Raw genomic sequence first — 12,475 nt, forward strand, 5'->3', positions numbered from 1 at the left:
AGGAAAAGATTGAAAAGAAAAGGTTTATTTAAAGACAAGGGTGCTCTTGCATCAAATTGCAAGGGGTCCAAGGGGAGGGAATGCCCAACCTAGAGGACAGTTTTCCCCACATGTGGGAAATGTTAACCAGTGCGCCTACTGTAAACAAGAAGGCCATTGGAGGGCACAGTGTCCGATCCTCCAGCAGAAAGCAAATGGGATGTCTAGTAGAAGGTCGAGAGCATGTGGAAATGGCATGCAGGGACCAAATAGAAATCAGTTCGCCCAGAACCAGCAATATGACAATAAATGCAGGAAATCAAGATGGCCAGCAGAATACATTGGGCACAAACACTTTCAATAGCACTACCCACACTTATTTTTCAGAGAATTTTAAATACGACGATATTTGATTTCACTAGGATGATTCGTGCCCCTTTTTGTTAATGACCAACTGCGGTGAAAATTTGCTGGGGTTGAACTTATTGAAGAAATGACACACAGTGATTTAATGTTCTCCATATGGAGTATACTTGACCATTTCTCCCCAGTGGAATTTCTGCGCACAATTTATGGCTTTAGCTTTACCCAGTGAGCTGCACCAAGTGCCTACACATCTGTGGGCAACTAATGACAATGATGTTGGAATTCTAGATGTTGAACCATTGCACATTGTTTTGAAAACCGGTGTCACATTGCTGCGATTCATTCCCCAATATAAAGTTTCAGTTGATGGTGAGCAGGCACTTGAAAGTATTGTCTCTGATCTCGTACATCAAGGAGTGATAGAACTAATTTCTGGTAGCGCATGTAATAGCCCGATTTAGCCTGTTTATAAGAAAGGTGACAACGCATTACCTTACCGTTTTGTTATTGATCTGAGAGCTAATAATAATATTGTTTCACCCCAGTTTCCCATTGTTCCTGACATCACTACCATTCTAAACATTATCCCCGCAGCGGCTATGCATTTTTCAGTGATTGAGTTGAAAAATGCATTTTTTAGCATACCCATAAACCCGGATAGCAGATATTTTTAGCATACCCATAAACCCGGATAGCAGATATTTATTTGCTTTTACGCTTGGGGGACATTCCTGAACCTTCACCCATATACTGCAGGGGTACACAGAAAGTCCTAGCATTTACATTAGGGCCCTCAAGGAACAACTAGATATGCTTGAATTGCCTTCCTCTTGCATGCTAATACAATACATAGATGACTTGCTTACTGCTGCAGATTCAAAAAGCGCTTGTAAAGAGGTACCATTTTGTTACTGACATATCTAGCTTGCAATGGTCATAAAGCCTCTTGAAAGAAATTCCAGTATTGTCAACAGGGGGTCACCTACTTAGGGTACCCCTGGCGAAGGAGGGTAGGTACCTCGCACCTGAAAGGATACAAACCATCTCTGACATGGCGATACCAAATACTCAGAAAGAGGTTAGGGCTTTTATCGGGATGGCTTCCTATTGTAGGCAATGGATTCCGAATTTTTCCCTTTTAATAAAGCCTTTGTTAACACTGACAAGAACAGATGTAGCTTTACCTCTACCTTGGGATACAGTTTGTCAGGACGCTTTTGATCTGCTCAAAACTGCCATATGTTCCATGCCAGTATTGGGTACATCAAATTATGCAAAATCATTTGTGTTGTTTGTGCATGAAAAAGATGGTTGCGCTTTGGCTTTTTTGACACAGGAACATGGAGGAAAGAACAGGCCATACAGATATTTTTCCTCCACGTTAGACCCTGTTGCCAAAATGGCTGAAGGCTGCGGCTGCTGCTGCCACTTCATTAAAACAAAGTGATGGCATGGTTTTGGGTCACTCCTTAACCGCGATGGTGCCTCACTCGTTAGTTGTACTACAGAATAGAACGCCAACTCAACATCTCACATCTGCCCGCCTCACAAGATACAAGCTCATCCTATTTGCACCCCACATCAAAATTAATAAATGCAGTTTTTGAATCCGGCCAAGCTTTTACCTCCTCTAAACAAGGACAGTACTAATGACAACAATCATGATTGCCTCTATGTCACTGAACAGGACACAAAAGGGAGGATTGATTTGAGAGACACACCCTTTCCATCCCCGGATGGGGAAATATTTTGTGACGGTTCTTTTGTTAAACTCCCAGACGGCACTTCTACCGCTGCCTATGCTATCACCACCTTATACACCATTGTTGAAAGCAGGAGAAATCCTCACAATTCGGCCCAGGCAGCAGAAATAATCGCTTTGACTAGACCTTGTGAGATATCCCAGGGGCTCACAGTAAATATTTATACTGACAGCCAGTGTGCCTTTGGAGTAGCTCACAACTTCGGGAGACTATGGGCCGAGAGGGGATTTTTAACATCTCACAACACTAAGATTCAACACGGTCTCTTGATAGTGCAACTCTTGTCAGCACGGGCCCTTCCTAAACAACTGCCCATAAGGAAATGCACAGCAGACCAGAGAATTGCTGATGATATTAGGAAAGGGAATGCATTTGCAGACAAAATAGCCAAGCAAACTGCCACAGACCCACAATCAGGAATGCATGTATTGGAATCTGCAAGGTGGGTTGCTGTTAGTGGGATGATGGAAGAGGGCATTAGCAGCATGAAAGAAATTCAGGCTGAGGCCACAGCAGAGGAAATTGAACAATGGGGTTCTGGACCAACGGGGTTGGATAATGAAGGATGTTGGGCTGATCATGACAAACAAAGATGGATGTTGCCCAATGCATATGTATCAGCAGTAGTTACTATGGCACATGGGCCGGCTCACATTAGTGCGAAAGGTATTTGTAAACATTTAGACCCAGTATGGAGAAATGACAAAATGCCAAAAATTGCAGAACGGCTAGTTCAGAACTGCATGATCTGTCTACAGCACAACATTGGGAAGGAAACACCAGCACCTAAGGGTAGTTTCAGACCTCCTTCCATAACATTTGAAGTGATCCATTTTGACTTCATTGAAATGGAACAATGCCAAAATTACAAATATGTGTTAGTAGTAATATGTGCATTCAGCAAAAGGGTTGAGGCCTTCTGTTTGAAGGATAATAATGCTATGTCAATTGCAAAAGTCATGCTCAAAGAGTACTTCCCTAGATTTGGTTACCTAGAGTAATATGCTCCGACAATGGACTTCATTTTATTGCTGCCATAATACTACAGCTGTGTAAAGGATTACAGATTAAGAAGCGTGTCCACTCCCGTAGGCATCCTCAGAGTGCCGGTTTGATTGAACGCCACAATGGCATCCTTAAAAACAAGCAAGCAAAGGTGTGTGCACACTGTAAACTAAAATGGCCCGATGTCCCACCCCTAGCTCTATTGTCCATGAGAACCACAGCTCAAGCAAAAACAGGACTTTCTCCCTATGAAATAGTAATGGGGAGACCTGCTAATGTATGGAACGCACTTAAGAAACTGTCTGACATTGAATACCCATTTTTGGTTGATTATTGTGACCAGTAGACTCAAAAGTTGCATTTGATTCACCAACAGGTTTGTGAAGCACTGCCCGATAGATACGTGGGCCCTGGTCACTGCATTCGACCTGGGGATCAAATTCTGGTCAAAGATTTTGAGCCAAAATCCAGCCTTGCAGCTCGCTGGAAAGGACACTATCTGGTGCTACTGGCCACTCAGATGGCTGTTCAATTGGACAGAAAGAAGCACTAGATCCATGCAGCATACCTAAAATGAGTGCCCTTGCCTTTGCCCTATGACAAGTGGGAAAAGGAGGGGGTAGTAGGAGATTCTGAACACAAGTACGTACCTTTCAGTGATGGCAAATACACTGATCCTGAGTTTGGGCAGCCCAATTGTTCACCTCCTCCCCTGAATACTGACCCCCTGTTCACGGATCACTGTGCCTGGGGTGTCCAGATATAACCTTCGACCACGGAAATAGGTAGTGAATGACATTTTGTAAGTAGGAAAGTGTGGTAGAATACTGCACCCACATGAAACCAACTATATTCCCTCTATACCCCCAAAACACGCCTGGGGGTAGAGGGGGGCAGGGAAAGGAAGACTACAAGTAAGATTGGCCACGTGGTCAGGTGAAACCCACGGATGAACTTATAAAGCCTGTTTCAGTGAGGCTTCTTAACGGAATTGAAAGACTGTGCCTCTTTTTGGGACATGCAGAAATGAGGACATGGAGGGTATTGCCACTGGAGAGACCAGGATCTAAAGGATTATGGTCAACTAGGGAGAAATGTGTGATAATAACTATGGTAGTGTGTATTATACTCATATTGATACTTGTGTCATGGATTTTGGAAAGCTCTCACTCCATTAACTCACTGTTGCCCACAGTCAGCTCGACTACCATATCTCCTTTTTATGGGCACTCCCATACACTTCGCCCCCTTGATCTTGAGCACAGAGAGGGGCATCTCAATAACACCCTCATAAGAAAAATGAATGCTACTCATGCAATCCTAAACAGGACCACTTGTTGGGTATGTTCTCACCTTCCCCAGCATGGTGAGAAAGGTTTCTGTTGGTGCATGTATCCTCTCCCATTATCAACTGCTTGCTATGCTTCCTTCAGGGCTCTGTTTTTTGGTACCTGGAATGATAGCACCACTGGTAACTTTGATGGGACAAATATCAATGCATTTTATCAACAGGTGTTAACGCCTCTGTGATACTCTATCTTTGCTAATAAGAGCACTAGCAACATTGCCTCTAGCAAACTTACAAAAGGAACTTCTAGGCCATACCAATCAATGATATAATTTCGAATGTCACCAGTAGGAAATAGGGAAGCAACCCACCCAACTTACAACATCAACAGTAATCCTGACACAGTACCGGTTTGTTTAAGTAAAATTGGTCTTGGTACATGGGTACATATGACAACTGTATGGACACTGCGGTTCTGGTGAATGAGACAAGACCCTTGTACATTGGGGATCCATTTACTTTGTCTGTGGGAAACAAGCGTATCCATGGCTACCCAAAGATTGGAAGGGAACATGTTACCTAGGGATACTATTGCAGGGGTTTACTTAACTACAACTGCAGGAATATTAAAACATTGCTCTAGGAGGGGGATCAATGACGACACACCTCTGCAAATATTAGGGATGTGGTAAAAGCAATGGTTTCCTTCTGGGGCCAAGTAATAAACTCTCGAGATATCCGAAAGTTGGCCCAAGTATTGGAGAAAGCAATTAATGAGACCACCAATATATTGTTCAAAATGACATTAGAACAGAGGGCTATTAGACTAGTTGCCGTTCAAAATAGGATGGTGCTACACACCACGCTAGCTGAGCATGGGGGAGTTTGCAAAATGGTCGGGTCAGCATGTTGCGTGTACATACCCGACTCCTCCCCTACTGTGTTTCAGGCTATCAAAAGGTTACACACACTTGGATCTGAAATCCATGTTGATGAGGGTAGCTGGGACTTTGGGACCTGGGTTTGGATCTGTTTACAGCCTGGGGCTGGAAAAATATTCTCTGCGCTTGTAATATTGTTTAGGGTTGTTTTGTTGCTGCTACATACAATGTCTACCAGTTTTAGGTTCCATGCTGTGTAATTGCTGTTCTAGGGCTGTGGAAAAACTACAACCTGAACTTTGTCCTCCTGTTCATTTGACTAATTCACTGATTATGCAGGATATGAGATTAAACAATGTATGGCTATTAATATACATGATTATGATAATGTTTGACCTAAATGTGTTAGCTTAGGTTAAAGGTAGGGTTTGTGAAACAACATCGATTTTCTATTTTATATTAGTCTAAGCTCTCACATTCTTTGCTCACTCTGAGGGCCTCATTACACGGATGGCGGTAAGGATTTACCGGTACCGGTAAAATACCGGTACCGGTAAATCCTTACCGCCTTACTACGAGGTCCCTTTGCGGGTTGGGGGATTTAACGCCTGCTTCTTGCAGGCGTTAAAATCCAACCCGCTAAGGGACCTCGGAGCTAATTACGGCACCGCAAAATTGTGGTGCCGTAATTAACGCGTTCCCCATTCCCATAGAGCCCTATGGGGCAGAAATGGGAATGGGGAAGGGCAATGGTGGAAGGGGGATTTACCGCCCCTCCAACCTTGGTATGGGGCGGTAAATCCCCTTTCCGCCAAGGCGGTGCCGGTAGTTTACCGGCATGAGCCATGGCGCTAATAGCGCCATGCCTCACCGCCTACCGGGTAATGAGGCCCTTAGACTCAATTCTAGTACATTAGGCCCATTTTGTAGTGCTCCCATTTGCCTATTCGCAAGCAAGAAAACTGCTGAGCTACTCTGAATACATGTTTTTAGAAAGAAATGATTAGCTCAGTGTTTTGTGCAGGCTCAACCTTTCAACAGCCTTGAACAGCCAGGCACGGCTAAGACAGGAGATAACACATGCCTTCCCGTCTCCGATCTCCCACAACTAATTGCACGAAACTACAAATATATGTACCAATAATTAACTTAACAAAGAACTGACATAATGTGTACATTCCAGAAAGGAAGAATTTAAACAAACTGCCGAGCCGCAGATGCACAGCGACTTTAAGTCCAAGCAAACATAGATTAGGTTGCAGGAGTGTCTCCTTGTGCTGGGGTCGGTCTGAACCTTGTATCATTGTGAACAATAAAACTGTACAAACATGACATAGATTAGACATGTAGGCATTTCGGAGAAAAATGTATACATTGCAGGCATTCTAGTCTAACTGTCGGGGGCTCCCTATACCACGGGAACTAAAAGGAGCAATGAAACATGAACTACAAAGAGGTGTTCCCATGAGAAACAGTTAAGATTTAGTTCAAAACGTATTAAGCATATAGACATGCAACAAGACCTAATCAACAAATTAATCATGTACATGATACATACATATATATATATATATATATATATATATATATATATATATATATATATATATATATAAAGCAGTGCATAGTTAAACAAATAGCTTATGCAGTGAATAAATCCACCATTGAAAAATCAATTAATTGTTTTTTATTTTCCAAAATTCAAAAAACGAATGAACTATATCTGGCCAAAAAACACAAACGAATGAACCCTAAAGGCAGCCAACACTGTCAACACAGTCTAACTGTTGGGGGCTTCCTATTCCACAGGAAATAAAAGGAGCAATGAAACATGAACTACAAAGAGGTGTTCCTGTGAGAAACAGTTAAGATTTAGTTCAAAACTTATTCAGCATATAGGCATGCAACAAGACCTAATCAACAAATTCATCATGTACATGATATATATATATAACAGTGCATAGTTAAACAAATAGCTTATCAACTGAATAAATCCACCAGTTGCAGGCAACCCATAAACTGTCTGGAATTTGACAACCTAAGCAAACTAGAAACTGTATATAAGAATATGTAACCCACAATGTAATTGCTCAATTTCCCTATGACTGTCCGCAGACATAGTTGAACCTGGGTCCGCTTGAAGCAAATACACTTTTGTTATTCGTTGACTTGTGACTGTGGGCTCTTCATTTTGTTTGCAGAAAGATTTTTAGACTAACAATGAGGTATGGTAATACCTCTCTCCAACTGGACAGCCTCCAAGCAGGAACTGTCCTGGGAAGCATGCATCAAAGGGCACACCCATCCCAGAACGACTAGCCTCACACAGGAGTGCTACATACCAAAAGAGCAGTTGATGCTATTCATTAGGTAAGGGGGGAAGTTAGCATAAAGAAAGGGAGCTCAGCAAAGCTGGAGGAAGATTCCACCATCTTGTTTATCTCTATCTTTCCTTCCTGTCCTCCACTTCCTTTACCACAACTACTTCACTGTGTTCAAACCACCTTTCACATTAGGGAGAAGTTAAGGAGTTGTTGCAGGAAGGTGCTGGCAGTGGGATGGAGTGGAGAGAGGGAGCAGAGAGGTAGGTTACCAGAGTCCGCACAAGGTCAACACAGTGCAACCCAGAGACGTGGTAGACAGTATCATGAAACAAACACATGCTTTGACCTGTATATAAAGCCAATGTTGCTTGCCAGATGACTGGCTGTCAAGCATTCCCTGGCAGATTATTGACTGCTCAATGTTCTGCAGTAGCTGACTTGCTGCTCAACATTCACCACCAGCTGAGTAGTGCCCCACCATTCTTTGTTCCTCTAGTGCTAAATAAAATAAAAAAGTGCAACATTCCCCTTGGATCCTTCTTTTCGTTCCCCATGACATTCACCACAACAGTCAAATGAAATTAGGATTGAAAAGGTAGTATTGAAGTACCTTCCATATTTTCTAAAGGATTGCCTCAAAGCACGAGTGAATGACGTAGAGGAGACCCAATGATCACATATTTTATTTCAACTTTGTGAGAATATTCAATCTACAACCGTCGGTATCACAAGTTTTGAAAAGATCCTTCTTTCACTTCCTTGAAAGTTGCGCTGCTGAAAAGAATTCCCAATGACTGTAAGGTGAGTGATTTCCTGTGGTGTTGGTCTTTTCTGTACATAACAAGTTTTCTCCATCTGTGGATTACATTCTTTCAACATTGTATGGGTGCGCCATTCCTCTGCACATTTTTTGACTTGGCCTACTTATTTTCTCCTTTGGCAGAGGCCCTGTCCCAATCAGGATGCATGGAACAGAGACTTCAACTGCCAGTAGTAGTCCAGCCATCCTCTGGAACCGCCATTTTTTTCAGAGCCCTGGTTTAGGCTGCTGATGTTCTCCCAAAGTGGCAGCTATCACTATAACAGAGCATTGCAACAGTGATGCAGTTTTCTGCATATTCTCTTTGAGTGTGTTTGTTTTGTTGTTACGGAACAATATTATGTTTAGCCAAAAAGGGAAAGGATATCAAGCAATTGCCCCAAACATTTACAGTAGTGATGCCATTTGGACTTAGATTGTTCAAACCTCTTTAACAAAGGCCCTAACTTATCAAGTAACATTCAAAGGTAATACGTTAGAGAGGTCAACAATCACTTTAAAAGCATCTTTTTCTCCAGTGTATGTTTTAAAGATGCTATGTTTGTATGTTCGACTCATTTATTATGTACAAAGCGCTAACAAATGTAAACTAAAAGATCATTTCAAAGAGGCACTGGAACATTCTTATACCAGAATCTCAATTTATAAGGCACAGTGTCTTGTCATGCTACATACTTACGTGGTGTTGATGATCAGAGACAACTTTCCAGGATTATACAAGCACCTACTAACAGCACAAATCAGCACTGAATTCAGGGATACCTTTCTTCCCTTGAAATGCGAGTCTTCTCAAGAAGAGCAACTAATGAATTAAACAATTATATTAATCAATTTATCCCTTTCATTGATTAATGTGATCAATTTACCACATAAAGAAGCATTCCTTTTTTGTAGTTTTTTTTATATTGTTGCGTAACCCATTCGCAACAAAATCATCAAAGAGCAGGTAAGAAGTAGCCGGGCACTGGGGGAATGTGTACAGGTAATGTGTACACAGGCACTAGCTGGGAAGCAAGGGTACATCTCCATACATATGAAGGAAGAGATACCAACAACCGTGGTCAGTCAAAATCTCGAAAACAAAATCTCGAATGACAAAAAGCCCGAAACAAAAATCTCGAAAAAAAAAATATCGAATTTTTTATTTATTTATTTATATATGTTTTTGGGATCAGGTAAGTAAAAAAAAGGGGTAAAATAAAAAAAAATGAAAAAAAGGGGGGTTGGGGGGGAACCCCCCCATTTTGGAAAAAAACACATTGAAAAAAAAATTCGATATTTTTTTTTTCGGCCTTTTGTATTCGAGATTTTTGTTTTCGAGATTTTTTTGATTCGGTATTATCACTATGAACCTGCATATATGCTAGCAGATTTGTAATAGGACAAACAAAGATGGGGAAGAATGACATAAATAAGGGTGTTATGGACACCTCTATAATGATGGAAAGGTGCTAACACTCCTTCATATGCCAATGGAATGTGTTGCCTCAGGAGGTTCTGTTAGGACAGAGCAAACAAAGACTTCCACAGTATTGAAGCCAATGAGATTGACACTTGTTTAGCTGTGCCAACTAGACCAATGGAGGCAGGAGAAGGGGTGGGATTGCATGGCTCTGCGAGGCATTTGAGATAGGACAAGATAGCATGGAAACACCTAACCCATGAACCAATCTTAATGTGACCCAATTGATAAAGTGTATTTATGCACGGGAAGTAATCTTGAGGAAGGTTAGATGGGGGTGGAACCCTGCTATCCCATGGCTCACTAGAATGGGGTACAGGGTGATCATATCTAGTGCTCCGTGTTCTTGCTATTGTTATCCTATTTTCTGGAAAAATATCAGCTTGTTTGGTACACAGGTTTTGCATGCCACTCCATACACTACCTCCACTCAAAAACACATTTCTATTTATCACACACAGAAACATATCAAATCAATGATTCAGTAAAAATGCATGCAGACATCAGAGCTCATTCCTGACACCTACATTCTCACTGTACACAGTAACTGATTATTTGTAATATATTGACACACCGTCTTAAAGTATTGAGTTGTTTTTACCTGCATCTGAAGAAAGCTAGAGCTTGGAAGAACCACCCTCAGCAAGTCCAGTAAGACCTTCAAACAAGCCACATTTATCTTAGCAGCTTCACCCAAAACAAATAAAGTGAGTGCCGACTCCAACCTAAAGATGTCAAAATAAAAAAGCAAGGATTTGAACAGAATGAAAAATACAATTGGTATACATACCTACTTAACAAACATAGATCATGAATCAAAAGGATCATTTGACACAATGTTAACATTAATTTGCACCCAGGAAATGACATCATGGATCCTACCAGCCAATCAAGAAGCTTGGAATGCTGACTTTACCCCATGGTATTGCCCATGTTTCGAACCCCCAGAGCAGTGGGTGGTGGCCATCTTGCCTTCCAGCAAAAAGACCATTCTCACCTGACCTTCCCCCCAACCAACCCTCACAACTCCCCCAACCACCCACCCTATCCCTTCACTACAGCCTCACTTACCTCTGACCCTGGCCCTAATATCTTCTCCTTTACAGTATGGTTCTTACCCTCCACATCAATGGGCATGGAAAGGGTGAATGGGCTAATTGTAGTTCCCTTCTCCCTTGACGATTATGGCCATCTTGAATCGTAGTTGTTTTTTTAAGTTGAGAAACTGTCATCGTGCCATTTCGCAGCTTTAAAAAAACAAGGTATTAACATTCCTGAAAGCAAGCTTGGGTACTAATAGCTATAAACCCCTCAGTGAAAAGGTATTATCGGTAAGTCAATGGTGCCCTGTCCCATTTTAGGCCCCTCACTTTGCTTTGGCTTGTAACTCAAGCACCAGGCCATTACCTGGCCAGTAATGCCCATTCATCTAGTAGTTTATTGCTTAATTATAACCCCTGAAATGCTGAGAGAGAATTCTCATTGGACAATCTGCATTCTCTAAAAACTGGTATAGCCTACAGTTTGGTATGCTACATTCCAAAGTTTACCAGCAGTGCAGAGAGTATCTGCAACCATATTCCTAAAACCAACCAGGTGGATCTTTACACAGAAGATAACTTCTGTGTATTGTTTATAGGCTATATATTTTGGAGAGTGACACAGGTTATAAAAGCTTTATGGACTTCGCCTTTGGGTCCAAACTCTCAGAACGGCCCTCGGGCAAGGTCCATAGAGCTTAATTTTGAACTTTGGAATGTTCCGAAAGCATTCTTGTTTGATAGTCTGCAGGCTTTTTGAACCGGCAATGGCTTCAGAGTGGTTTGCTTAGCCTGAAGATTGTTCTAAGTGCTTCATTCAAAGACTACTGGCCCTGCAGCTAGCAGAGCATAATTATGTAGTAACAACTTCTATATACTTATCTGTACTGTACACTATATATCATCAAGAGCGACACAGGTTAAAATACATGTATAGATCCCACCCACGAGCTCTTCAGATGACTATGGTCCTGTAAACCTTGTTAAATGTCCTTGCTACAATCACCCTTAAAGTCATTCCTCAGGGCCCATAACACATGGTACGGCCCTTGGAACGGCTCTATAAAGCTTAATCAGCATATGTATTTCATTACAGACCTCCAGTAAGGCAACAAGAATACTCGGAAAGCATTCTTTAATCTCTTGTATAGACCTCATTTCAAACAGTCTGATTTGAGCAGCCACCTTAAAAGCAGTTCAGAAATCATTGGATTTAGCTTTCTAAACGCAGGGAGGGACTCATGCAGTTCAATCCCCCAAATGAAGAAACAGTAATAAAACACAAAATATGCAACTTTTATTTTGTTACGAGTTTCATCTTCATTAAATTAACATTAAAGTTACTTGTTTGCGCTATTTATTCTCCCACAACAAAAATACTTTGCTTTTTAGCATCACAACACCATGTGCTAATAGACTCCTAGACATTGGGACAAGTCCTTCTCCCTTGTGATAATGACCCTTTACTGATTTGAATGGGATCATTATCTTATGATAATGACCCCTCTCTCATGCAAAAGTATGAGGTGGTAGATCTAGTTGATTTA

General features: G+C 41.6%; 1 protein-coding gene across 1 annotated transcript in view; it reads right to left on the minus strand.

The window, feature by feature from the left end:
• The window catches only part of TMEM232 (transmembrane protein 232), a 1,143,478-nt gene that overhangs the window by 751,000 nt on the left and 380,003 nt on the right, over positions 1-12,475 (minus strand). The window contains exon 9 of the mRNA XM_069625485.1: positions 10,490-10,613. Within this exon, the coding sequence (XP_069481586.1) occupies positions 10,490-10,613 (124 nt within the window). The remainder of the gene's footprint in view (positions 1-10,489; positions 10,614-12,475) is intronic.

This window comes from Ambystoma mexicanum, chromosome 6p, assembly GCF_040938575.1.
Source record: "Ambystoma mexicanum isolate Mex_15411 chromosome 6p, UKY_AmexF1_1, whole genome shotgun sequence".
Classification (NCBI taxonomy): Eukaryota; Metazoa; Chordata; class Amphibia; order Caudata; family Ambystomatidae; genus Ambystoma; species Ambystoma mexicanum.